The sequence below is a fragment of the Colletotrichum paranaense genome (assembly GCF_030867605.1).
Source record: "Colletotrichum paranaense strain IMI 384185 chromosome Unknown Scaffold_15.1, whole genome shotgun sequence".
NCBI classification, from domain to species: Eukaryota; Fungi; Ascomycota; class Sordariomycetes; order Glomerellales; family Glomerellaceae; genus Colletotrichum; species Colletotrichum paranaense.
The window spans coordinates 23,834-51,783 of record NW_026848973.1 but is presented as its reverse complement, the minus strand read 5'-3'; the positions used below and the strand labels follow the sequence as shown (position 1 = coordinate 51,783).

General features: G+C 53.3%; 6 protein-coding genes across 6 annotated transcripts; 3 read left to right on the top strand and 3 right to left on the bottom strand.

The window, feature by feature from the left end:
• Positions 1-426: 426 nt before the first annotated feature.
• CPAR01_14213 (uncharacterized protein) lies at positions 427-2,485 on the bottom strand (the record flags this gene model as incomplete). Its single annotated transcript, XM_060498464.1, has 2 exons — positions 427-2,183; positions 2,266-2,485. The coding sequence occupies 2 exons, from the start codon at positions 2,483-2,485 to the stop codon at positions 427-429; spliced, it is 1,977 nt and encodes a 658-aa protein (XP_060342525.1).
• A 1,921-nt stretch (positions 2,486-4,406) lies between these two features.
• On the top strand, positions 4,407-12,732 carry CPAR01_14212 (linoleate diol synthase; the record flags this gene model as incomplete). The annotated part of the gene is made up of 7 exons (XM_060498463.1): positions 4,407-4,674; positions 4,734-4,972; positions 5,028-5,220; positions 5,278-7,343; positions 7,396-7,641; positions 7,703-7,990; positions 10,333-12,732. 7 exons carry the CDS (start codon positions 4,407-4,409, stop codon positions 12,730-12,732), a joined length of 5,700 nt encoding a protein of 1,899 aa, XP_060342524.1.
• A 2,588-nt stretch (positions 12,733-15,320) lies between these two features.
• Positions 15,321-15,732, top strand: CPAR01_14211 (uncharacterized protein; the record flags this gene model as incomplete). Its single annotated transcript, XM_060498462.1, has 3 exons — positions 15,321-15,450; positions 15,504-15,573; positions 15,630-15,732. 3 exons carry the CDS (start codon positions 15,321-15,323, stop codon positions 15,730-15,732), a joined length of 303 nt encoding a protein of 100 aa, XP_060342523.1.
• Positions 15,733-16,842: 1,110 nt separating this feature from the next.
• CPAR01_14210 (uncharacterized protein) lies at positions 16,843-17,853 on the bottom strand (the record flags this gene model as incomplete). Its single annotated transcript, XM_060498461.1, has 1 exon — positions 16,843-17,853. The coding sequence occupies one exon, from the start codon at positions 17,851-17,853 to the stop codon at positions 16,843-16,845; it is 1,011 nt and encodes a 336-aa protein (XP_060342522.1).
• Positions 17,854-18,759: 906 nt separating this feature from the next.
• CPAR01_14209 (uncharacterized protein) lies at positions 18,760-20,620 on the top strand (the record flags this gene model as incomplete). Its single annotated transcript, XM_060498460.1, has 5 exons — positions 18,760-19,533; positions 19,616-20,091; positions 20,160-20,193; positions 20,270-20,391; positions 20,485-20,620. 5 exons carry the CDS (start codon positions 18,760-18,762, stop codon positions 20,618-20,620), a joined length of 1,542 nt encoding a protein of 513 aa, XP_060342521.1.
• CPAR01_14208 (tyrocidine synthetase 1) lies at positions 20,183-27,844 on the bottom strand (the record flags this gene model as incomplete). The annotated part of the gene is made up of 4 exons (XM_060498459.1): positions 20,183-20,580; positions 20,637-20,698; positions 20,752-20,798; positions 21,194-27,844. 4 exons carry the CDS (start codon positions 27,842-27,844, stop codon positions 20,183-20,185), a joined length of 7,158 nt encoding a protein of 2,385 aa, XP_060342520.1.
• Between the last annotated feature and the right edge of the window lie 106 nt (positions 27,845-27,950).

Genomic DNA, 27,950 nt, shown 5'->3' with positions numbered 1-27,950 from the left:
CTCTACCCCGCCAAGTCCGGCCCGGCCCGGCCCAAACGAAGCCAGGAACACAAACCAAAAGGTGTGTTGTGTTTTCTCTGCAATCCTGGCAAAACACAACGACGGGTTTTGCAAAGAAAAGAACCAGTCATTTACTTCACTTTATCGTCTCTCTGTCACTCCTTACTTTGTCCTTCTCCCCCGGGCTTGAGGCACTTCATCGATGTGCGCCACGGCCTGAGGTCAAGTAGTCGATCTCATTGCAATGAGGCCGCTCTTGGGCCGAATAACTTTTCCAAATGTCTGGCGTGACTGTCAAAGAGATCCCCCCAAATGCGTTTCGAGCAGCAGTCTTGGGCGCTACAAGCGTTGATCCAGCGTGTATTTCTTTTCCTTTTTACTTCTTGTCGGCAGATTCCAACTTCAACCTGGACATAGCTACAACTTTCAAAAATGTTTTTGCTCAGTCTCCCACTCCCGTTCCCAAATTTCGTCAATAATATCACCGCTGCCTTTGACACACTTCCAGTGCCCCATTCCGTACTTTTTCGGTGCCACTCGGCAACCTCTCCCACCTCCACCCACAATCAAGTTTCCCGGTCTATACTTCTCGTCGCGTTCCATTCGTCGTATCACGCTTCCATGAATTCTGACTTTGTCCGGAACGTCCCGGACTTCTCCCCTTGGCAGTGGCCACCTGATTGGTTTCCAACTGCCATCTGGCCTAAGATCGAGTCTTCTAAAGGGCAGATACTCCATCACCCGCCACATGAAGACACTGGCACGATGCATGCCACATTTGAAGTCAAGCGAGTCGTGTATCTTGGCTTCGTGGGCTGTCTGCATCATCACGTTGAATGACAAGGCCGTGCAGGTGTGCGTTGATGTGCCCGAGTTTGCCGCGTTTTCTGTCGCGGAAGCGGTGGGCGATGGGGGCTGGAAGTCGATAGTAGGGGAAGGCGCATCGACGTGAATTTCCGGGACTGCGATGGCTCCGTTCGGCATAGTAGCCGTCGACTGTCTTGCAGTTCGCGTGTCTTCTCCGGCTACTGATTCAACACAGCCGAGGTACTCGAGCTGGTCGAGATCAAACGTCAACCCTGCTCGCATGGCTTCTCTCACCATCCACACGAGGGGTATGTGACTGGCATTCTTTTGGCCAGGAACGGCGTCCCATCCCCCGCCTATATCGCCATGCCCTCCGGAGAACCATACCTCATCAACGTCCTGATCAGCTTCGTCGTCATCCGAGTCGTAGGTGAGATCTTCCATGGGTGGCTTAGAGTTGATAGACGAGGCGTCGTGATCCGTATAAGCGTTGCCTGTTCGTTCGGTTGCCCTAGATCTGGACCTGGAGCGACTACGGAAAGGAGCCGGATGGTCTGCGTCTTCCTCTTGCGGATGCACTCGGCGCCTACCACGGTCTTCTTTCGCCACAGCGTCGTCAGGTGCAAGTGTTGATCGCCGACCTGGACGATACTTTTCTTGGAACTCCTGCACTTTTTCGTTCAAAGGGTGATGGTGCTCCATCAAGCGCTTGGCTGCAGTTCTCCTCCGAGACTTCTTGGGCTCTTGATAAATGAGATCTTGGCGGAATTTGGCGCGTCGTTCATCAATACTGACAGCATGCCTGATGACTTTCGCAGAGCTTCGCGCAGTGTACGGGAACTTGCTCCGCTGCATCCACGCCGTTTCGAAGCGCGGCACGCTGTTCACGGTGTCGAACAATCCCAAAAAGCGGATTCGTCTTATCGGTCGCGAGAATGTTTCTCTGAAGCCTTTGAGAAACTGATACATCTTCTCTCTGTCTTCTTTGCCCTCCGGTGTTGAGTTCGTTCTTCTGCATTGCCATTGTGAGAATGAGTTCCAGGCGAAAGCGACCATTTCCTCGTTGCCATGGGCAAGTAGACCAACAAAGTCCAACATCTCAGCCAGGAACCTAGCAACATAGGCACCTCGAGAGAAGCCAAACATGTAAATGTCGTCTCCTGGCGAGTAGTACCTCATCAAGAATCTGTAGCCGCCCACAACGTGCTGGTCAAATGACGAGCCGACTGCAGAGTCCTTGGCCATCTGGTACCAGGACTTGCATTTGGCTCTGAAACCATTATGCGTTAAATTTTCTGAGACAACATATGTCCCTATGCCGGCTGTAGGAATACGTATCCTTAGTGACATGAAGTGTAAATGCAGAGGTGGCAGCACTCACGTTGATAGTAGTGGTCTATAACCTCTGTCAGCCTCGCCATCCCGAAGACGATTAAATGAATGATGTTCAAATCTCACATTGATCATTTGCGTTGCTGTCGAGCATGCGGAAAATTTTGAGAATATTGCTGTCGCTGTCATCTCCACGAAACTTATTACCGGTACCGTCGAAGCATAGGATCAACTTTCTACGGCCACCACCGTGCGAGCCTCCCCTACAAGTTCCGTTGGCACATTGACCACTTATATCTGGTTGATGTCGACTGATCCTTGAGGGATCGCGCAAGTAAGCCTGCATTGTTAGATAGGGAGAAAAAAACGCAAGATGAAGGAAGACTTTGTCCGAAACGTAACGGGAGTCTAATGCTCCTGGTAGGTGTTGGATCAAGGTTGTCCTTAGTGTTGGCGAATATCAAATGTCATATACAACCATCTATGCCACAGAAACCTTGGCACGACGACTAAGATTGAGACATTTTGTAGCCCGTTACGTATGGACTGAATGACAATGTTTACCCAGGAAATCTGTCTGTTTCTGACTAACGACCAGCGTGAGGTGCAAGCGGATGATTCGGACCTGATCTGCGTAACCAAGCCGAACTTGGAACTCTGTTCCACTCACGCGGCTAGACAACATGCCGAATTAGTAGATTGGTATGGCGATTCATATGCCCTACTTTGGTCAAAATTTCTCAACCTCGCAAGTCGGCGAATCAGCAAGAAAATTCAGCAGAGCAGGTCCGGCATCGGCTGCAGTCTCTAAGGGTCACCCAGCTTCTGCCTCATGAGATCAGCTTGAGACAGGTCTAACACTCGTGCTCAAAAGAGAAAAGACAATAATGAAATACGGCAAGCTCGGACAGATACTTGAGGCTTGCCAAGGGGGAGTTCCTGGAGTAGAGTGAGACATAGCCGATTTCCATATCTGGATAGAAAGGGAGATATGTTTCGACCTTGGCAGTCCTCGAGATATGACACCAGAAGCGGAAAGTGAAATCACGAATTACGCCCTTGTTCCGGACGCGGTTGTTCCGAGACCTGCTTAGACGCCCCATTGCCCAACTGCATATGCCTGCGTGTTGCCAAATCCCTGGGGAAACATGTGGGTATGCGATAAGGCGCGAGACATGAGTGCGCCGAGTCTCACAAACTGTTCTGGCATCCCGTGCAAGACAGTCAAGGCAGTCCATGTGAGTAGCTAAAGCACCTAAGGATAGGATCGACTCGATATTGATGGCGCATAACAACTATTGCCTGATCTGCAAGTAAATCATTACTGAGACACAGCCGATCGTTCGTAAATCTCTTTTAAAGTTCACTTTCCCACCATCATTTTGCGCCAAGGAACTCAAGTTTACATATCTAGATAGCCAGCACGCCACTCACATGCCAATCCGTCCAACGATGCTCCCTCGAACGAGCGACTACTTGCAACTGCTTGCATACCAGCAAAGTTCGAAGTCACAATGCCTGTCGCACAGCATACACGAACACCATCCATGTCTGGTTGAGCACACGTGAAACGTTCTCAGGTGATGTGGGAGTTGCAGTTGCCCAGGCAGCTACCACAAAGCATCCAAACACCAGTAGCTTCCTCAAATGAGAAAGAGAGGTCGGACGCGGATTATCGTGGACGTTGTATAACATCACACCCGGTCGTTTCTCCGCCCCGCTTTCGTTGAAGGATTACCCACGTAGCGGCACACCGGTTCCCAAATGCACGTCTCACGATACTAAACTAGCGCATTGGAGAATGCCGTAAGGGAATGGGCGGCAGCCAGGTCGATCGCTTTCTCTAACGCTGACTATACCCTACTGAGCATTCTAGTACCTATGAAAGTCACACGAACGGAGCTTTGGCGGACGGTTGCAGCTGCTTATTTCACTGATCTACCGTAGGTGTAACGCTACCAGCCCGGGGCCTTTCAAGTGGAACATGGTCTTAGACATTATCTGAGACTGTTCGAGACAATCGCAGGGTATCTATTACACCTGGTATTTGTGCTCATTATTCACTCTCCACCAAGACGTTGCTGAGAAAGTAACAATGCCCATTGGCTCGAGCAATGGATGCGAGATGTCAGTGTGGGCAGTTGCACTCTGTATGGTAGAAGCGCAAGGTATAATAATTGGGTGTGGTTTCCTTGGTTTTCTTACGGAAAGTTTTCCCGATCGTGATTATCCCTTCCCAACTATTTCTCTTAGTTGCCTACCTCATGATGAAGACCTCCAGGAACGGAAGCAATTCAAGTGCTGGCGGCGATACATACAAGCCTACCACTACTGGTACCAGCATGAAGAATCCTAAATCTGGCCCAAGTCGAGCAGACCCACGGTATGGTTCCCATGATGTCAAGAAAAAAGGGTTCTCGGATGTGCGCCAGGCGTCTAAGCGACCATTGCCCACGCAAAATGGCGACGGAACCTACCCCTCAGAACTTACTCGGCCTACCATGGTTCAGAATCTGAAGGCCCTACAGGCCGCAGGTGTGTGAAAAGCTTTGCCGTAGACAAAGAATTTGAGCAGATACTGACGGCGAGAGAAGATCTCAAGACACTCGTTCAGATCATCAAATCCAAGATCAAGGGGGAGAAGATCCAAGATGACAAAACCATGATCATGGAACGGACAATTCAGATTGTTGCCAAGCTCCCACACAACTCTCGCCTACGAGAGCAACTGACAAACACTTTCATTGAGGAGCTCTGGGGGTCACTCGACCATCCTCCGATGCTTTACATGGGCGATGAATACAAATACCGTCAGGCCGATGGATCTTACAATGTTAGTCAACTGGCACTGAACACTTATGTACACATTCTAACGAGAAAGTTGACAGAATCCAATGCTTCCAAGGCTAGGAGCTGCCGGAGGACCATATGCCAGATCTGTCAAGCCTCGTATTGTCACCCTCGGCGCCATGCCGGATCCTGGCTTGATCTTCGATGCCGTGATGGGGCGCACGAGCTACAAGAAACACCCTAACAACGTTTCGAGTATTCTTTGGTATTGGGCAACCATTATTATTCATGGTTAGTAGACTTTCCCCGTGGGGACTCTGGGGACGTAAGTGTTCTGACGAATGGTAGACCTCTTCTGGACGGACTTCAAAGACGTGACGAAGTCCAAAACGTCCGCGTATCTTGATCTCTCGCCATTGTATGGAAGCAATCAGGAGATGCAAAATTCAATCAGAACATTTAAGGATGGCAAGCTCAAAGCCGATAGTTTCGCTGATAAGCGTCTTATCGGAATGCCACCCGGAGTCTGTGTCCTCTTGATCATGTTCAACCGATTCCATAACCATGTGGCGGAGAATTTGGCTGCTATCAACGAGGGAGACAGATTCACACCGCCAAGCAAAGATCTCAACGAGGAGAAGACAGCTGCGGCTCTGAAGAAGTATGACGAAGACTTGTTCCAAACTGCGAGACTTGTGACATCTGGCCTCTACATCAACATCACATTGGTCGATTACGTACGAAACATCGTCAATCTGAACCGCACCAACACGACTTGGACACTCGACCCCCGACAGGAGGCTGGTATCGATGCCGGTACACCGGATGGAGCGGAGGCAGGCACTGGGAACGTCAACTCCGCTGAGTTCAATCTTTGTTACCGATGGCATTCGTGCATCTCAGACAAGGACGATAAGTGGATCCAAAAGTTCTACGGCAAGCTCCTAGGTAACAAGGGCCAGATGTCCCCCCAGGAAATGGCCTGCGTTTTCGGGCAATTCGAGAAGTCTATCCCAGATGACCCTGGCATGCGTACTTTTGCAGAGTACGAAAGGGGCGAGGACGGAAAGTTCGACGATGACGACCTTGTGGATTGCATCAGCTCTGCGATTGAAGACTGTGCTGGAGCGTTTGGAGCTCGAAACGTCCCTCAGGTTATGCGACCTGTTGAGATTATGGGCATCTTGCAAGGACGCAAGTGGAATGTCGCTGGTCTGAACGAGTTCCGAAAGCACTTTGGCCTCAAACCCCATGAAAGTTTCGAAGAAATCAACTCAGACCCCGCTGTCGCGGATCAACTAAGGAACCTCTACCAACACCCAGACTACGTTGAACTATACCCTGGCCTCGTCGCTGAGGAGGCAAAGACTCCCCTGACACCTGGCGTTGGCATTGCCCCCACATACACCATCTCTCGCGTCGTTCTCTCGGATGCTGTCTGTCTGGTTCGCGGCGACAGATACTACACCACGGATTACAACCCCCGGCACCTGACTCAATGGGGCTACAAGGAGGTTGACTATGACCTGAACGTCAACCATGGTTGTGTTTTCTATAAGCTGTTCCTCAGAGCTTTCCCCAACCATTTCAAGGGCAATTCTGTTTATGCCCATTATCCCATGGTCATTCCGCCGGAAAACCAACAGATTCTCACGGACCTGGGAAGAGTCAATCAGTTTGATTTTGAACGCCCGAAACCCATTCCAACAAGAACCAACATCACGTCTTTTGGCGGTGCCAAGTACGTCTTGGACAGCCAAAGTCGGTTCAAGGTGACGTGGGACGAGGGATTGTCCTTCTTGATGGGCAAGGGTGGAAGCCGCTTCATGCTTTCCGGAGACACTGACTTTCACACGGGCCAGAAGAAGTGCATGAGTGCTCAACTCTACCAAGACGACTGGAATTCTCATGTCAAGAGATTCTATGCCGATATTACGGAACAGCTACTTCGCGAGAAGTCATACAAGCTTGCCGGTCAAACACACGTTGACATCATTCGGGACGTAGGCAACATCGCCCACGTTCATTTCGCCGCCAGAGTGTTCAATCTCCCTCTGAAGACACACAAGAATCCCAAAGGCGTCTTCACTGAACAGGAGACGTATCAGATCTTGGCGGTAATCTTTGTCTGCATCTTCTTTGACATCGACCCAGCCAAGTCTTTCCCCCTTCGCCAAACCGCGAAAGAGGCAGCGCAGTCGCTGGGCAAGCTTATTGAGACGAACGTCAAGATCACTACGAAGACAGGGCTTCGTGGGATCTTCACTGGCTCGGCAGACAAGCAAGACCCTCTCGCATTGTACGGAACCAATATGATCAAGGGTCTCGATAAGGCCGGCCTGAGCACCTACGATATCGCTTGGAGCCAGATTCTGCCTACTTCGGGAGCGATGGTGCCGAATCAAGCTCAAGTCGTAAGTGGCCCATTGGTGAACTCTTCATGCTACTGTGCTAATCCATGCCCAGTTCGCTCAAGCGGTTGATTACTATCTTTCGTCTCCAGGGTCGAAACACCTAGATCAAATTCATGCCGTTGCCAAGGCACCCTCTACCAAAGAGTCTGATGCTGTGTTGCTTGGCTACGCCATGGAGGGCATTCGACTTGCTGGCACGTTCGGTTCTTACCGTGAGGCGGCCCAAGACGATGTCATCGTGGAGGATGATGGTCGAGAAGTGCCTGTGAGAAGGGGAGACAAGATCTTTGTTAGTTTTGTGAGTATTCGTACCGCCGACCGCGACTTGTGACTTCCCCTCTGATTGACATGACTTGCAGGTGTCCGCCGCCAAGGATGCGAACCACTTCCCTCACCCAGAGGAGGTCAACCCGCGGAGGCCGATTGATTCGTACATCCATTACGGCCTTGGCCCTCACTCTTGCCTGGGGCGCGATGTAAGCCAGGTTGCTCTCACAGAGATGTTCAGAGCGCTCTTCCGGAAGACGAATGTCAGGCGAGTGCCGGGGCCCCAGGGGCTCTTAAAGAAGGTGCCAAGGCCTGGCGGTTTCTTTGTGTACTTGAAGGAGGATTGGGGCCAGATTTGGCCATTCCCAGTCACCATGAAGGTGATGTGGGACGATGAATGAATTGCGTCGTCTACGGATACTCTACCGATACTATAGATCTGTGTTCCATGATATGACTCGGCGACGGATAGCTTGCCGACCGTGGAGAATGGAATCGAATTTTCCAATCGGGTTTCTTTTTACCTGAATCAGTCAGCAACATTGACTTTTGGGTGAATGGAATGAACTTCCCGCTGCTGTGAAAAATCGGGCTGCTTCAGCTGAGGCCGACCCTTCTCGGAAAGTATCCGTGGACCAGCGTCACAAGTATCGGCACCTCCACCTGGCACCCCTGCATCGCCCTGGGAATTGAAGGAGGATTGGCGAAGGCCAGTTATTAGTGGCATTCTCTGTTTCGCCAGCACGCAAGAATAGTATGGAATCGCCAGTGAGCACATCATCCCTTGACAGTACAGCCGCGGTGGGCAGGCGGTAAGACACAAATTTGGGCAAGTCTATCAGGGCCATCGTTGGAATTAGGCATATCTTAGATAGCAGAGAGTGTCGTTGTCTCATCCCTTAACAAGTATCCCTTTGCATGCGATACTGAGGGAGGAGAGCGGATGCCCAGCGCCGAGACAACTGCCGCGCGGCTTTGAACTAGTCGTGGATTTTTGATCTAGGCTTCAGAATATTCTGACTTCTAACCTGGTACTGAATCTGTCAGTGATATTGGTGGTGTTCTTGCTGTGCCTAGTGAGGAGGTGCAGTTCTATTGAAATGCACGTGTTCCTCTTTCGTTGTTCGTGCGCTTACGAACTTCAAGACTTTGCATGTAAGCTAAGACTTCAGATCTGCTGGGACCGGATTGGATCATTGGGCCAGGTAGCTGGAAATCCCAGTTTCTGGATATATCCGTTCGTGGCACCCAGCATATCCGCCTGGAGGGGTCAGCAATGAGGGGCCGACGCACGCAGCACGTAGCATCGGAAATTAAGGAGACACAAAGGCGGTGGCCCCAGCGTGCCTGGCGGTTGACAGTTTTAACAATCCAGGAACAACTTGACAGCCGGCGGCTTTGTGAATGAGCAGCCCGTGCTGTTGGGCTGAGCTGACCAAATCATGCGCGCGGCCCATGGCACCCACTCCCACGAACACACGTCTATTTCCAACCACTTTCCTGGTCTCTCCCTTGGAATGCGTGGGTGCCTTTCGGTGAGGAAGAATCAAGACCAAAAGAGCAAAAGTGAGACTGCGAGAGAATCCCTGATTTGGGCAGTGGGATGCCGGAGGTGGGTAAGTGTTTTCCCCCCATATCCCCCTTTCTGCTATCATCTCTTTGTAACAACCGCAGTCCAATTGGATAAGAGGAGTCGAGGACTGCTTTTGGATCATTCTTGGACCTCGGACGATGGAACCCCCACTTGCGGCCCTGATGTTGGCCAGTGGTGTTTGGTTGCGTTTATTAACTTCGGACGGCGTTCGCGTTTTTTCTGTTTCGCATAGCCAAACAACCCTGCCGTTTTAATATATCTGGGGTAGAGCAACCAACCGCGCTATCCACTCAAGCGCGTGGACCATCAAAGACCTTGCAGATGGAAGAGGACGAGAAAAAAATTAGAATGGAAAAAGTCTAGACGCCCCTAGCTGGCTGAGGGTCAGCCTCGCAGACCCATGTTCATCCCAGGGGGCCATGTGTTGCAAGCGCATCGCCCAGCCTGTCATGTCGTAGAAGGCACTTAATCCCGGGCCGTAGCACCGGCACTGCTTGCCTAGCTCGGCCGGGTCTGGATCGTGCTCCGGGATGGCCCTCCGAGCGGACGTCACCCGACGGGCCTCGCTCTTCTATCCGAATGACTCGTTTTACTATTGAACATTCCCCTATTCGCTCAAGAGCGTCAATGGCGGTGGCTCATCTTTCCATCGTCAGGCGATGATACCAACCTACATCACTATATCCACGCTGCCGGGTCCCGACAATTCCCACAATCTTGGCCGGAGCAGTGCGGATCTACTCCGTACAACATCAGATGCATTTTACTGACCCCCCTCCGAATGGGGCTGGAAACTGGGGGTAGCCATGGCACCTCGAAGCCGTCTGTCCCGATTTGGGTCTTGCATAGCCATGGGTTGTTGCTGAAGGCAAGACATATAATGGTTGGCACGCCTCCTCCGGCAAAGTCTATCTCTTTTTGGACCTTCTCTCCAACAACTTCATTTCTGTTCCCATTTGCGCTGGTTGCTATTCCACTTTCTTTTGCCCATCTGCGACGGGTGTACACTCTCTTTGACACTCTCGTGTTCCATTCATTTCCTACCAGACGCATTTTCCGCATACCGCCGACAGATTCACACATTCACTTCTAGGTCATCAAGCCTCACAATCATTCACCATGTTCAAGTCCCTTCTCACCACGGGGCTTTTGGCTGCGGCTGCCGTAGCCCAGCAGACAACCTCATATGTCGACTCCGCAACTGGCATCACCTTCCAGAGATACACCGAGACCTCTGGATTTTCGTTCGGTGTTGCTCTGCCTTCGACTGTTGGCAAGGACTTTATCGGCCAGATCTCTGCTCCCATCACCGCGGGATGGGCCTCCGTCTCTCTGGGCGGTCCCATGACCAACAAGCTTCTTGTTGTTGCGTGGCCTAACGGAGACTCTATCCAGACTTCCATCCGCAAGGCGTCAGGATACTCGAACCCCGACGTTGTGACGGATTCCGGTATCACTCTCAAGCCTATTGAGTCTGGCACCTCCGTCAACGCCACTGCCTTCACTTACACCTTTGTATGCGAGGGATGCATCACCGGTGACACGACCACCTTCACTGGCACTTCTGATACCACCACCTTTGGCTGGGCTTACTCGACCACTGCCCTGTCCGACACCACGAGCGCCTCCGTCGCTCTCAACTACCACGGTGCTGGATTTGGTCTTTTCGGTGCAAACCTCGCCTCTGCCAAGTCCGCCGATTACGCGACCTGGGCTGCGAAGGCTTCCGATGCCGTCTCCACTCCCGGCACAGGCAACGGAACCTCCCCGTCCGTCCCCGCTAACATCACGACCACGATTTCCAACACTACCTACGATTACATCGTCGCCGGTGGCGGCGCCGCTGGTCTTATTGTTGCCGAGCGTCTGGCCGAGTCCGGAAAGAGCGTCCTTCTCCTTGAGCGCGGAGGACCTTCTTTGGCGTCCAGCGGTGGCAAGGCTACCGTCGACTGGAACAGCACTGTCACCCAGTACGACGTCCCTGCCATGGGCTACTACCTCTCGACCGCCAAGGAGACCAGCGAGTACTGCACGGACACCGCTTCCCAGGCTGGCTGCATTCTCGGCGGCTCTACCATGGTCAATGCCATGATGTGGGTTAAGCCTCCCGCTCACGACTTCGACGACAAGTGGCCCACGGGCTGGAAGTGGAGCAGCGTTGAGGAGTCTGCCAACAAGCTCTACGAGCGAACCCCAGGAACCATCCTCGCCAGCAAGGACGGAAAGCGTTACGACCAGGGCGCCTACGATATCATGTCCCAGTGGCTGGCCGGCAATGGCTTCAGCGAGGTTGACGCTCTTGCCGAGCCCGATAAGAAGGAGGCAGTCTTCACCCACCCTCCTTGGTTGATTGAGAACGGTATGCGTGGCGGTCCTGTCCGTGACTACCTGCCTCTTGCCCAGGCTTTGCCCAACTTCAAGCTGCAGCTTAACGCCAAGGTCATCCGTGCCATCCGCAACGGTACCACCATCTCTGGTGTCGAGATTGAGACTGCTACCAACGTTCGCCAGATCATCAACCTGAAGTCCGGCGGCGCCGCCATCCTGGCTGCTGGTGCTCTCTCTTCCCCTCGTATCTTGTTCAACAGCGGTATTGGCCCCAAGGAGCAGATCCAGACTGTTCAGAACGGAACCGCTCAGGTCACCCTCCCCGCTGAGGCCCAATGGATCAACCTCCCCGTCGGCCAGAACCTCAAGGACCACCCCATCTTCACAGTCAACTTCAAGACCAAGTCCACCCTTAACTCTCTGGCCAGCACTGCATTCACCGCCCCTAGCCAGACCGACGTTGACCAGTTCGCTCAGGGATCCGGACTTCTGAGCCAGGCTGGACAGCGCCTGAACTTCTGGACCAGTGTCGAGGGCTCTGATGGTGGCAAGAGATACGTCCAGGGCACTGTCAACTCTCCTGCCAACGACACTATCCGCGTCAAGGTCTACCTCACCCACGGTCTCACCTCCGTCGGCGCTCTCGGCATTTCTGCCGACGGCTCCACCAAGCTCACCACCGAACCCTACCTTACCACTACTGAGGATAAGGAGGCTATCACCAGCTTCATGAACCAGCTTATCCAGTACGCCTCCAAGTCCAACAGCACCCTGACTCTGTCCGGCAACGTCACCGCCGAGAGTCTCATCTCCGAGCATACCACCGGTAGCCACTTTGTCGGCAGCGCTGTCATGGGCTCCACCAACGACGGAAACAGTGTCGTCGATACCAAGACCAAGGTCTGGGGCACTGATAACCTCTATGTCGTCGATGCCTCCATTCACCCTGACTTGCCCACTGGTAACACCCAGGCTATTGTCATGGTTGCGGCCGAGCACGCTGCTGCCCAGATCCTTGGAGGAGCTGGTAGCGCTACCAACTCTGGCTCTGATTCTAGCTCCGGTTCCGGTTCTGGTTCCGGCTCCGGCTCCGGCTCCGGGTCTGGCTCCGGGTCTGGCTCTGGCTCGACTGGTTGCAAGCGTTCTGTCAAGCGCCTCGAACGCCTTCAGCGTTTCCGTCGCGCTCACCACAGCTTCTAAATATGTGGATATGCTCTTTTATGTGTATACTTCTAAGTGTGGAAACTTGCCATTTGTATATAAAAGTAAACAGTACCAAGACTTGATTTCAGCAAAGTACTCTTGCCATTGTTGATTCCTTTCCGCTTTGCATAGACAAATTATGTAGCTTGATGGGAAGATGATGTGTAGCTGCCAGATTGTAAACTTTGGTGAACACGACTGATGTTGATGACTAAACCCACGTCCGTGGGAAAGAAGAAGGAAAATAAGAAAAGATGACACATACTTCTTAGATCAATCGCTCCTTTCTGAGCAATAATCTTACATCACCAAACAGGGCTCTTAAACCAAACAAGGCTGATGTGAAATCTAATTATACACCAGTGTGGTAAAGTTATACGTAAGGCGTGTTCAGAATAGTTGACGCTTCGACCTGTGCGATTATTGATAAAGCGAAAATACCTGTGGCACACGGTGACTCTTTGGGAATGTCGATTGGCAAATTTGCTTGTTTTGAAGGTGGCTACTTAGATTTACCAAGCTTACTTGTACCGGGCGGGCTGTGACTATGTATAAGTGTAGACCAGTTTGTGAGAGAGAAGAGACGAGAAAACGGTGTGCCTTAAGTGAGAGGCTAGGAAAGTTAGAGGTCCCCGAGTCCACAATAACGAAGCATCGTATGTATCTTGGCAGTGTTCGGAACAGGTGCTCCCTTTACTTATCTTCGTGATTTGCACGATTATTGATGATAGTATTGGTCGAGGCCTGCATATGTAGATAGGTTTTATGACAGTGATGAGTGATTTGAGCCGTCTATCTATTGCGCTCGTCTAAACTAAATAGCCGCAAAGAACATCTGTATTCCCGGGTTTCGACTAACTAATCTTGGTACTGTTTGCGGTTCTTTTGGGCACAAACACTGCTTCTAGCGTCTTTCCGGGATCTGGTGATTTGCTAAGGCTTCAGCTTCCGCTAAAGGCATGTTCGGGATGTTTGGCCGTAAGTCAAAGATCGATGGCAGAGATGGGCGAGCGGCCTGATAAGTGCGATGGCCTTCTTGAAAGTTGATTCAACCTACCAAGCGGATCCATTTACGCGAACGGCCATAGCATTGCTGAACTAAATCTCCGGTGGTTGCGTGGGAGAAACGGTCTCGTTCAGGAATGGCGAAAGCTCTTTAGTTCAATAATGTAGTCCACGGGCTATACGAAACTTCTATGAACGATTTCCCCGAACCTGGGAAGAGAGAACCCATCCGGCAAGCCTACCTCCAGACGCTTCGAGATGCGTGCTCGTATCCGGGAGAAAGTCAGTCATCTGGAAAAGGAGCAGCCGTTCCGCTGGAAACCATTTTCTACCAAACTGCGGACGAATGTCTCAAGGCGGCGTAGACACTATGGGGCCAATAGGTAACGTATTCGCGTTGGCCGTTGAGTCTCACATGATACCTGCGGGTTGCCGCGTCCCTGTGGAGCATTGTTTCGTATTTGGGGGCATGCAACATAGGTAGATGAATATAGTTTATTACGCCCGGAAAAGAATCTTCACAGCGGATTGCTACGTTAGATTGTCTACGTCTCTGTTACTGTCGTTCCGACCGGCTAAGTCCTGAAGAAGATCAAGCTTGGCGGGTGGGACATGCAAGGATGGGACCGAGCATACCAATCACGACAAAGGATCGATGATAAAACCAGTTAGACATGGCCTCAGAGTAGAGGTCCCACACGCTTCGCTTCCAGAAGGCAAACATGTAAGACTGAACTCACTCGTGTGTTACGAGCGACGGTGCCCAACGGAGGTGACAAGCATCCACGTACGGCCTACGGACTCGGAGGTCGGAAGTTTCCCAAGACCAATGCTGAGTACTTTGCTAGAGAGACTCCAGTACATGCTTCAAGCAACTAAAAACATCAAGATCCCTGCTTAAGCAGTGCGTCCCAAATCCCATCGGAAAGCCTAGGAAGCTCTCGGTACAGCCATTCCCACACAAATCGTTATTATTCATGGATCCAAGTAGCATTAGGTATCAAGGTCCAGTCGTGTTTGGCATATTCTGCCTGTACCCTCTTTCTCTGAGCTTGATTATAAAGCCTTCTTCAACAATTCCAGTGTTCTGGGCATTAATTATAGTCTACCACAGTATTTCTCTGTGGTGTTCATCGGGTGCTAAATAACAATAAAACAACCACGCATTCTTCTCTATATTTGGTCTCTATTGTTAAGTTATAACCATGGAACTGATACTTTATTCTATTCCGCGCTTACTCAGTTTAACAGGGCCTCGCTCGCTTACTAGCAGAGGCGCAGCTTGCGGCCTGCTGGCTTGCTTACATCTAGCGCTTACACGTGCTACCATTGAACCAAGCTTTGAAAAGAAACTAAAGCTTGGCGTGAAGGAACCTCTCCGTAGGATGTTACTCAACTTTTTCCGTAGGACACGGAGAAACTTCAGAAAGTTCATGATAATACAAGTCTAAGAGTATATAAAGGACATTCTGATCACTGTTTATAACTCCTAACAACTCCATCTCATCCCTCTTCATAAGTCTCTTGCCCCAGAACAACAACTTTGCCACTTTCACAAGGATTCTACTTCTTTACCCACAATGAAGATCACTCTATTCGCTGTCACTCTTCTTGCTTCGCTGGTATCCGCCAGAGAATTCGTTTTGTTTGATGATGCCAACTACAATGGTGCTTCTCATAGGGAGATACGCAATACCGATGGCGCCTGCTGTAAGTAGTGTCAATTATCAAATTCACCAACTCCATGCTCAAGAACAATATAGGGAATCTCAACGGCAAAGGCGATCGAGCAAGTTCCGTCGGAGGTGATGGAGGATGTACTACTTTCTTCCGGTGAGAAACCTCTTCGTCTCTCTACTCACATGGCTTACCTGTTGACATAATATCAGAGAGCGTGACTGCAGGGGATCCAGCTGGCAGCAGCGCGGTTCTGCACCCACTGTTCCAGGTTTCCTTAATGACCACATCTGGTCATTCCGCAACCAATGCTAATTGGTCGTCACGTCAATTCTGGAAACAGATCTGGGCTACTTGTCCTTGTTGATTCTTCCACGAGGATCACCAAGCATCTGGCATACGAATACAGAAATATCTCTGGTCATAAGAATCGAAGAGGGAAGGAAATGCATGTTCTGAGTCATTTCATGTCTCCAGCTTCGCACAAGTCTGTTGCGATTAGTGTTACCAACAAAGCACGTTGTCAGCTGCCTGTAACGCAAGAACCACAGCTTATACTACGTCCATCGGACTTTAAGCCAGCACTCATCACATGTCAATAAACAACTTTGAACCGGGAGGCATGCGTTGCAGCTTCAGCATTATAAGATTGTGATCCATCGCTTGTTTGAGACATTGATTCGTCAAAGTCCTTGTTTCTGAAGCTCGATAGATTCATTTAACTTATTCAAAACATTGAAGATGGCCTGGTTGGGCGAGTATGCGCGCTCACAGCCCGCCGAAAAATATCCTTCTTGACATAATCTGTTGTCAATTACTTGTGTATGAATACCTGGAGGTTCCGAAGTGGCAATAGACATTTGCCTGCTTAGTTTCTTTATTCAAAGATCTGGACCTGAGAATCTCCATGGTTCTCTTCCCCAAGTTATACCACGGGTAGAAGCCGCCTGTGTGTTGATGCTCGTCGCGATGGGCGACTCGGAAACGTGTAAGAAAGTAGAGATGAGAATTCGTCGGTTGTACTGCTTGTCCCCAAGATTGGGTTCGAGGTATTTAGTGGACTTCTATTTACGGATTTATCTTTTCGTGGGCAAAGCTCAAGTCAGACGCAAAGACTAAATATCTCTAGCCCCCCTTAAACTTCCAGAAATTTCTCAATGAGGAGGATGTCGAACTGTTAGCCCGGTCGCGATGTATAATGGTAGAGGAATTGGTTTGAGATGTGTCAAGAATGTGTAAAGGCCCCCTTCTGTCTCTGCTGTGACAAACGACTTCTGCCTCGAGTCCTATACTTCTTCTATGCCCTCTTGAAACCGCACATGGCGACAATTTCTCTCAATCCGGCCACGGATATGGCTGGTCGCCAGATCGTGCGCCCATGGACGTAGCGCAGCTAAAACGTACCTACCCAATCGCCCAACAACATCACTCCGTCAACACCCGCCGCACCCACTCCAGCTTTGTCGCGATAGACCGGCGTCCCAACCACGAATCTGGTGCCATCTCGTCAAACCCGTGGAAGCCGCCCGCCCACACGTGTAACTCTGCCGAGACCCCGGCCGACCAGAGCCGCGACGCGAACTCCACTGCTTCATCACGGCAGAACTCGGCGGAGCCCGCCTCAATGTACGCGGGTGGTAACCCCACTAGTGTCTCGGCCCGCGTAGGCGCCCAGTATGAGCTTATAGTGTCGCCGGCCCGGGTCCGGGCCCCGGCGCGCTCGCCCAGCGCGATGGCCCACGCCGCCGCGTTCTTAGTCCGGTCCCATGGCTCTACGCCGTCATCGAACTGCGCGCAGCTGATGGAATTGCAGCGGTCGTCGAGCATTGGGCAAGGCAGCATCTGCGCGTGTACCGGAGGGTTAAGCCCCGCGTCGCGCGCCCGCAGCGCGAGCCCGGCCGCCAGCCCGCTGCCTGCCGACTGCCCGGCCACCAGGATGCGCGCAGCGTTAATACCTAGTACGCCTGCTGACGCCTGGACCCATTTCAGTGCCGCGAAGCAGTCATCCGACGCTGCTGGCTGCGGGTGCTCCGGCGCGCGGCGGTACTCGACGCTTATGAGCACGGCGCCTGCGGCCACAGCCCAGTCCAGCGGCTGCGAGAGTCCGACGAGGCGGTGGAGGAAAATTAGGCCACCGCCATGCGCGTATAAGATGCAGGGCCACTGCTTCTTATCACTCACTGAGGCCGAATTGGGCGTGAAGATGGAGAGCGCGATGGGAGGGTCATTCAGGCCAAGGCCGGGGGCCGTGTGCTCGGCGTACGTGAGGGGCCGGTCGCCTATAGCTTCTGCGGCGGCGATGTGCGGGGCTTCTAAGGCACGGTCGGTGCGGGCGTGGTGATTGATGACGAACTCTGGAGTAATGGGGCCGAACGGCTCAAAGGCAGCTTGGATGGGCGCGAGCTCCGAGTCAAAAGGGGGTCGGGGGAGCCGCATGATAATGCGTATTTTATGGGGGGGAGAGGGATGTGGTAGGATGGAAAGAGAGTGTGTAAGTGAGCTGCGAGTATGCGTACCTCATAGATTGGTTCAGGAGAGAGGAGAGGCAACGGGACAATTTAAGTGAGGAACTTGGAACCGCAGTGATCAAGATGGATAACGAGAATGTCCCTAGATGCTTGACGACGAGGCAACGTCTGTATCTTGGCGGCATTCGTAGCAGATACTGTCTTTGCGAATCCTTCACAACAGGCGACGTGGAGTTGCCGGTGATGGTGACAGTGGTCGAGATCGATCTATGTAGGCAAGTACATGCGAGCGGCGAGTGACAGGGGCCGCTAATTCATCTCGCTCATCCGAGCTGGACAGCAGCAGGGGATCTCTGCAGTCCGAAGATCCGTTTAGAAATACCCCTCTTGGGGCGTATTTCCATGAATGTTCTCACAGTGAACGGCACCGTGTACTATCAGGACCCCGTTCTGATGCAGTCATGCAGTCTATCCTGGTCTGACCTACTGTAGTAAGGTGGAGGCGAAATGGACATTCCTAGTTGAGGAAGAGGAGTGGAGGAGGGGTGTGAGTTGTGTTGGACAACCAGACTCAACCCCGGCGTGTCAAATTGGACTGTCCGCAATTGAAAGCACTCACAATTGGATTTTCCATGAAGTTGATGAGAATACATCAGCAGTAAGCCACAGGCCAGCGACGACTCCAAGTATAGAGATTGGCAGACCGCAGTTAAATACTAGGCATATTGATTGATTGATTCATTCATTCGATTTACCTTACTTCGCTGAACAACATCCAGATTGCCCTTCTTACCTTACTTTTGAGCCAAGGGACTTTCTTTCTTCTCTCTATCTGACACATTTTCTCCCAAGAATTTACTTATAATTCCCAGGGATGTCCTTACCCCCTATTCCCCGGCTTGATCCTGCTTCCTTTCGCTGGCACCCGTCGCCTGATGATCCCCGAGCCGTACGGCGCCTTGGGCTCGGCACCGAAGCTTGGGTTGGCCTGCGCGGCCCCAACTCCCGCGGGCAATATGACAACTACCTCAATACTACTCTCCGTATCGAAGCTGCCGACCTTTCCTTGGCCGGCCTTGCGCGGCATCTCGCGGATGCGCTGGTTCATCTCCGGTTTCACCACCCCGAGGTCGCTTGCACCACCGCCTGGGCCTCCGAGTACGGACCCCCGCACATCATCTATACCCCTCCGATGTGCGACGCCGAAGCCTTACGATGGGCGCGGGCCGCCGTTACCGCAAGATCCACGTCCCAGACCGGGCTGCAGGTCGCGGCCCAGATCGGCAAGCAGCGCCAGATCGATCTGGCCAAGTCTCTCCCGCCCGTGACGCTCGTCGTGGTGGCTGACGTGCAGAACGAGGAGGCGTTGCTGGCAGCCGGTGCACGCGTGGACGTTCTCGGCGTCTTCAATCACATCCACTGGGATAGCATCAGCGCGCGTGTTTTCGTGGGGGACCTGCTGCGCCGCCTTGGAGAGCAGCTATGTGCCAGTAAGGCAGAGACGGCGTCGTCGCAGTACGCGTGGGGTAGCGAGATCGCGAACCTGAACGTGCCCGTACTCGATGCGTGCAAGGTTGATGTCGGCGCTTTAGGCGAGGACTACAAAAAGACGCGGGATGAGTTCATCGCCGCCCTCCTCAAAAGCGGAGTGAGTTTCTTCCTTCAAACGCCTTTCTTCCAAAACAACATCCATCTCTCTCCGCTGCATTACCACAGCTAATGCCTCATAGTCTAGCTGGGGCTTACCTGTTGCTGCTGATACCGGCGCACCTCGCACGATATGGCGCACATTCACCGTCGAGCAGAGTGCTGCTATCAAGGCCGCCATCAAGACGCAGCTTGGTCCAAATTACACCGTCACTCACCTCGGCCACGCCGCCATGGTCCTTGCCCTGCTCCGTGCCCGGCCTCTCCCCGCCGACGTCTCGGATACGGTCGTCCTTGCCTCGCCGCTGCCCGTGAACGGCAGACGTTACCTTCGCGGCGACGCGGCGCAGCGCTATGGCTCGTGCCAGGCCGGCGCCTCAGTTGAGTTCGCACCGTTGCGCGAGTGGACCGTAGATGAGAGCAATGCCGATGCCGTGCGGACTACGCTGGGGGCGCTGGCAACGCACGTCAAGGACGGCTATGAGTATTGGCTACGAAATGAGTTTCAGCTCGCCGTCGACCAGGCCAAGGGCAATTTTCTCGCAAGCGTGCTCGGGTCGTACGTATTTTCTTATGTCAATGTTTGATCACTGGGTGCACCGGCTGACGCGGCGTGTAACTGATTAGTGCACCGCCATCGTTCCCGCCTACTAGCTTTCCGGTCCGTATCTTGTCCTCCAGACCATTTTCCTCAATATGGCGGATATTTGTATTCTGACATTACGCTTCTCTTGCAGGTCTTTGCCAGCGACGGCATCGTGGACAAGTACATCCCTAGAGAGGTATTCGGCGCGGGCGAAGAGAAGCTCCTCGTTGTGGAAAGCTGCTTGTTTCACCTGGATACTTATCTCTCCGACGTGTGAGTACATGTGTTCCTCATAGTCTTTGAAAGTCCCAATGATTTGGCTTGCACCTGTTGCCGGCAACATGCTAACCACTACACCTTGCATAGGCTCGTCAGGATGGACAGCTGGAAGGGCGCCACGGGGCTGTCCATTTGCTTCAATGACGGCCGCTTGAACGCGACGCTTGCAGATCAATTTCTTGGCTACATTGTAGAGTTCATGCTGAAGTTCGCGGAGCAGTAATTGGAGCTTATCTTACATGGAACGTTGTCGAAAGAAGGTGATGGCGCTGGCCGGTGTGAGATGCTGGACACTATCGTCCTAGACATGTAGAATACACACGAGCATAAAATAAGCATACAAGCTTGGTTTACTTAGAATTGTCCATGGAAATGTAATCTCTAGATTGCAGGGCCCATCCCTAAGCAAATTGAAGAACGTCAGTCAGAAAGTTGGCAGGATGAATATTTCAAGCTAGCTTGAGAGGGTAACATAATATCATCGGCTTCTCAAGAAACGTGCATAATTTCAGAGTGAATCATGGATGCAAGTTCGCAGATTATCTTCTGTTGTTGTTCTTTTCAATCTTCTTCTTTGATTAAAGAAATAAGTAAAAAACTCCAGTTCGTTGCATTCAAGGCTACGAATCAATCAATATAACACGACAATTAACATCCAGTCCTAGCACAAAATTCCACGAAAGACTCATGAATGCCCAAACTGCTGACGAAAAATATTATCCACACTTTTTATGAAAACAACCAAAACTTGTCACCTCTCCGAACCATCTTCTCATTTCGCCGCGTCTTTTATTACCCTTTGAACGACCACCTCCAGCTCCCGGGCAAGTTCCTCCAGCCTTTCTAGACTAAAGTTGACCGTGTTGGCGCTGTACCATAGGTTCCATGTCTCGGTCTCTGGGTCCGGCCGCGCGATGAGCCACACCTCCTCCGAGTGATCCCACACCTTGTCCGGTCCGAACCAGCCGAGCTCCTGACAGCACTCGCCATCGCCCATAAGATCCACCGTGAACGGCTCCGGGTTCTGAAATTGTAGAATATAGGTCGACCGACGTTCATCGGGCTGCCACGACGCTGTGGGTGTGCAGGCCTCGAACAGCGGCGCGACTGTGCTCGTCTCGAAACCGAGCACGTCGAGCTGCGCCTGCCGCGTTGCCTCGAGCGTGCCTTCAAAGGTCTTTTGAGCATCGAGCCGCACGCGCAGAGGCACCATGTTAACAGTTGGGCCGACGACGTTGGCCAGCGCGGGTGGAAGTGTGGAACGGCCCGACACTGTCATGGTCGTCACCACGTCATCAGTATCGCACAGCTGAGCGAGCGCCTGCACACACGCCGCGACGTAAAGATTCGCCGCTGTGAAACCATCGAACGCGGGCGGCGCCTGGATGGCGCGCTTGATAGACACAATCTCAGCGGGCTGCCCCGTAGGGGTCAGCGCGAGAGGCTTCGAACCACAAAGCACCTCGCGCCAGTGAGCTAGCATCATATTTTCCGCCTCGCGCACGCAGTCAATGAAGCCCGAGAAGCGCGCCATGGGTGCCAGAGCCTTGCCCTGGAGGCTGGCCGCGAAGCAGTCGAGGATTGGTGTCAAGCTGGTGCGGTCGAAATGGGCGTGAGAAAGCCGGAGGCCCCAGCGCGTGGACCGACCCGCACCGTGAAGCACGTAGAACCGCGTGTAGAGAGATCCCGGAACCATGGCAGGCTGGAGGGCGGCGTGGAAGACTTCCGTGGCGAAGCCATCCATGTCTTGGTGGTCACCAATCTGGTGTCGTTCCACCGGCGCCGCCGAGTTTCGTGGGATCACCTGCAACATCCTCTCGCCAGGCGTCACGAACACGGCGGCCAGGATGCTGAGGTGGTCCCAGACCTTTTGGCAACATTTCTCTATCGTGTCGAGGGAGACTCGCTCGGGTACATCTACGTGAACCATGAAGCACCCCTGTGCCGGATTGTACATGGCCGCGTCGGCGCACATGGCTTGGGTGGCCGTCGTTGGCATGACATCCTGGATATCTTCGAGCGGGAATTCGACGGCCGGTGCAATCGTTTCTTTGATGAAAGTACCGAGTTCTTGCCCTGCCAAGTCATCATCAGAGAGCAGGGTGAACGGGCGTGGCTCCGAGTACGCCGACTGTTTCTTCTGCATCATCTTGACCCGCTTCGCCATGTCGCTGAGACGCGGACTCTGGAAGATGTCAGCCACAGTCAGGCGCATGTCGTGCTCGTGGGCTAGGGCTACTATGCGCATGGCCTGGATAGAGTCGCCGCCGATGACAAAGAAGTTGCTCTCCGCGCTGATCTTTGATATCTCAGTCTGGTTAAGCACCCGCGCCCAGAGTTCCCTGAGTTGCATCTCCTCCGGAGTGGACGGTTCCCTCGAGGTGATGCCCGAGTGAGTCTCGTGTAGAGCGACCAGCTGATCCCGCGTCATCGCGGCTCCCATCTCGCGCAGGCGCTTGCGATCTGTCTTGCCTGTCATCGTGAGCGGGATTTGCTTGAGTGGAATGTAAGCCGTAGGCACGAGGTGTGCGGGAAGCGCGCTGGCCAGCTCCTTGCTAGGCTCCCCAACCACCAGGGAGGCAAGAATATCATCCAGGGACGCCTCGCCGGGGGATGAGAGGGCAACGTAGGCCACGAGGATGTGCTCCTGGCCTTCTGGCTTGATGACCTCGGCAACCAAGGTGACGGTCTCGTACCGGCTGGTCATGGCGCGGTGGAGGTGATGCTCAATGTCTTCCAGCTCGACTCTCTGGCCACGGATCTTGACCTGTGTGTCTTTGCGCCCGACAAATACTAGAGGTCCGTCATCGAGTTGTCGCACAAGATCGCCAGTTCTGTAAAGACGTCCCCGACGGCCCGGGACACCGCCCCCTCCCCTTACAAGCCACGATGGGTCGTGGACGAAAGCAGCTGCCGTCTTTTCCTTTTCATTCAGGTACCCGGCGCCGACGATGGGGCCCTCAAGCCAGAGCTCTCCTGTGATTCCTGGTGGCATCAATCGTCCGGTGTCCGGGTCTACAACCCAGGTGAGGGAGCCCAGTCCGCTGCCTATGCCGACATTTGGTTGGTCACCGGTCTCCCCTCGCAGAGCCGTCGAGATGGGGGTGCACTCGGCGGGGCCATAAGCTTGCTTGATGACCCCAGGTGTCCAGATCTCGACATCTTCCTTGCGGATCGGCTCGCCCAAGGAAATGAGGTTGTTGACGGCCGGAAGTGACGCCGGGTTCAGGAGACGGTGGGTCGTGGCGTTCAGGTTGAGCATGTTGGCTCCCATGTGGTTGATCGAGGCAGACAGATCGTTCCGTCGATCCTCGTCCAGAGGAATGCAGACGCACCCACCGGCTTCGAGTGTATGAAGCATGTTGAACCAAGCGCCATCGAAAGAGTAGGACGCAAAGTCGTACACGCGAGAGGTGGTCTGGTAGCCGAAGAATTCGCACTGATAGTGCAGCGCACTCGCGTAGTTGGAGTGAGTAACTTGGGCCCCCTTGGGCAGTCCAGTGCTGCCGGAAGTAAAGACGAGGTACAGCAAGCTAGAAGTTGGCACTACGGGAAGAGGCACTTCAACGTCAGTAGCCTCGAGCTCGTCCAGAGCCTGTCGATCCAAGACTATCACCTTCAGTCCGTTGGACGTGCAGAGCCTCGATGGCTCGTCCCTGCGCAGAGCCGAGGCAATCATGACGCTAGGTACGACCTGCTGCACAATTGTCTTCAACCGCTGCTCTGGTTGTCCCCCGTCCAGCAGGACAGAACATCCTCCGGCCTTCATGACGCCCATGACAGCCACGGGAGTCCACATGGACTTCTCGAAGCAGAGGGGCACAATCATGTTTGGGCCGACTCCGAGTTTGATAAGACGGCGAGCTAACGTTGATGATAGGGCGTCTAATTGTGCGTATGTAAGGTCGCCGTCCCAAGCATGGATAGCTTCTGCCTCGGGCTGTTCATGGACGCGGTCGATTATCATGTCGTGCACACAGCGGTCCATGGTTGGGGGGACTTGAGCGTTCCAGCGCCACATGTCTTTCATATCTTGAGGAGAAGCTACCTCAAGATCAGAAACTTTCAGGGCAAGATTCTCTGCGTCGCTCAACTGCTTCAAGATGTGCTCAAACTGTCCCAGGATCCTGGAGACCCGCTCTTCCTTGATCACAGACGAGTCGAACACGGCATAGATGTGCACGCCATCGACCTCGAGGTAGCAGTAAAGCGTGAGAGCATACGACTTGGTCTCGTGAACAAAGCCAGAGACGTGAGACATGAGACGGTTCTGCCTCAGCGACAGATTTTGGCCAAGAGGTTGGATCAAGAGGAGCGTCTGTGCTTGGCAAGCATCCCGAGCAGCGCCGGAAACTCGTTTGATGTTCTGAATACCGAACTGCTCAAACGGAAGCATGTCCACCATCTGCTTCTGTATCGCGTGCAGCATATCCTCAACATTCTCATCATTGTGTAGCATCACTCGTACGGGGACCGGGGCGATGGTAGGCGCCGTCATGCGCTCTACGCCAGCGACATCGGCCTGCCGGCCCGTCAAGGTCGCACCAAAGACGATGTCCTTGAATCCGGAGATCTGAGATTGCAGAATCGCCCAGGCGGTGCGAACAGCCGTTGCGGGTGTGGTGCTGCTGCGAAGCCAGGCGAGGCTCACGAGACGGTCCACGACGGTATCGGCAAGGGGCACCTTCGAGGGGTCGGGTAGCGCAGGGAAGGAAACCGCGCCGTCGCCGCCATCGAATTGAGCTTGCCAGAAATTCTCTGCGGCTGTATTGTCCTGCTGGAGTACGTGTTTGACGAAACTCTGGAAGGGGGCAAAGACTGGTGACTGGCCGTCGTTGTACACCTGTTCGATCGCGTCCAAGATGAGTGGCGCAGACCAACCGTCATAGAGCGCGTGATGGATTGTCCACACGAAGTATGTCGCTCCCTGACGAGCGCTTTCACCCAGAGCAAAGAAGGACAGCCCTGACCCGAGAGCCTGGCTGGGTTTGTGGCTCTCAAGAGAAGAGATAGAATCCATGTCCAGATCGGGACCCCATTGGAAGCATTCGTTGACAACAACCTGAACCAGGCCATCGTCGGGGAGACTCACCACTCGGGTGCGCAACGTCGGTGTCTTGGCTACTACTTCTTCGCACGCTCTCTTGAAGCGAGCTAGATCAGTCGAAGCGGGAAGGCGGTACACGCTGCGTGCAACGTAATCTCCCTCACGCTGAGCAGTCATGGCTAGCAGGCCCTCTTGCAGAGGTGTACACGGGAAGATATCTTCGATCTGGCTCGGCTCGACCTCAGCAAGCTTTGCAGCATACTCTAGCGCTGTACGGCGATCCGTCTCTGGCTTAAGCAGCGATAGTGGAGGGATGGTATCGCCTTCTGGCGCAATCTCCAAACGAGGCTTTAGCGAACGAGCTTGATCTCTCAATTTGGGACTTTGAAAAATCTGCTGAGCCGTCAAATCAAGACCTCGAGTGCGGGCGAGGCTGACGAGGCGAATGGCTTCAAGTGAACTGCCGCCAATGTAGAAGAAACTGTCGTCGAGACCTAGTTGGCCAGGCTTACGGTCCAGGAGGATGGCCCAAAGCTCTTGTAGTTTGAGCTCCATCTCCGTCAGGGGCTCTTGGCCGGTAGACGGAAGTGAAGGGGAAGGGCCCAGAAGAGTCAACACGCCCAGAGGGAGGTCTGCGGCCAACTCTTGCAGGCGCCGTATGTCAGTCTTCCAAGATGCGTTTCTTGGCATTTTAGACACCGGGACGAACTGCGTCGGGACCATGTAAGAGGGGAGAGCCTTCGACAGTAGTTTATGTGCAGCCTTGACGCTGGCTTGCCATTCATCCGTTCCCAAGAGGTCCAATGCGACAATGTTGTCTTCCTGGGTCTGAACAAGGCCGGCACCGTCTCGTAATTGCACGAATGCTGCCAGACTCTTGGTAGCGCCCAGAACATGGGGTGAGATAACAACCGGGAGAACTGTTGAGGCCTTGGGGAAAGCCTCCTTGAGATGGTGCTGCACCTCGCTGAGTTCGAGACGTTGGCCGCGCAACTTGATCTGCGAGTCCTTGCGGCCGACGAAGCGCACCACGCCGTCGGAATCATACTGAACCAAGTCACCAGTCTTGTAAAATCGCCGAGGCTCGCCCTGGCTATTGTTCTTGTCGCTGCACCAGTCGGGGGCACCGACAAAGAACTGCTCCGTCATCTCAGGCTTGGCCAGATATCCCCGGCCAACATTCGGACCTTCGATCAGGAGTTCACCCACGGAGCCAATAGGCAAAATGACGTGGCGGCTATTGGGGTCCACGATCCACAATCGTGTGCCGAACCCTCTGCCGATGACACCAGCATCGGTCCCCTTCACGTAAACATGACTTGCCGAGGTCACGGCGCACTCCGCAGGACCATAACTGATGATTGTCTCAGCATGATTCGCCCAGCGGGTCAAAAGGTCCTTGGAGGCAACCTCACCACCTAGTATAATGGTCTTGAGGCTAGGCATGTCGGTCGGGGTGAGCAGACTGGCTAGGGACGGGGTGATCTTGGCCGACTCGACCTGGAACCGCGCCACAAAGCCTGCAAGGTCGTTCATCCGCTCGTCCTCTGAAGGGACGCAGATGGTGCCGCCGTGGAACAGGGTGCAGAAGATGTCCGAGTTGGCCATGTCAAACGTATAGGCAGCAAATTGCAGCACGCGAAGATCACGCCGAATCTTGAAGGCCCGGCCGTGCTGATGGGCGGTGGCACACATGTGCCTATGCTCTAAAACGATGCCTTTAGGGGTACCTGTGCTACCCGAAGTAAAGACGACGATGCAAGCATTTCTCGGGCTGGCTTTCTTGATATCAAGAGAAGGAAGCGAGTGGTAATCTGTGTCTTTGGGCAATGCGAGGAGGTGGTCCTGCGAGATGGGCACCACGTTTTGCACCAATCCCTCGAAACGGTCAACCAAATCAGGAGATACCACAGCGAATGTTGCTTGGGTCTGTTGCACAATCTCCTGGATCCTGGTATCAGGATATTCCGGGTCGAGTGCAGTGTAAGCACCTCCAGCTCGAAGAATTGAGAGCATGGCAACGATGGCGAAGGCCGACTTGGGAAAGCAAACTGGCACAATGACTTCTGGCCCTACGCCACACGCTTGAGAGAGGTGCTTGGCGAGGCGCGCAGTCGTAGCCTCCAGCTCCCCATAGGTATAAGCCTGATGAGTACTTAGGATGGCTGGGGTGTTGGGTTGTGAGGTAGCTTGCTTCTCGAAATGCCAATGGAGGCACTCATCATGAGAAGAGTGCTCTGCGCCATTCCATGCAAGGATTGTGTCGAAACCCTCAACGCTACATGCCGCATTCGCTGTCATCTCGATGGCTTTCGTGGATAAACTTGGCGTGTCTTGAAGTTCTTGGCTATGCGACAACGCCCAAGGGCGTGTCAAGACAGGTTCCGTTTCTACGCCCATGATGATGGTTGATAGCAGCTGAACTGCGAAGTATTGGTAGCAAAGAGCGAATGAAGGAATTGGAGGCTAAAGGACAGATCCAGTTGATGGTGCACGTTGCTGAGAA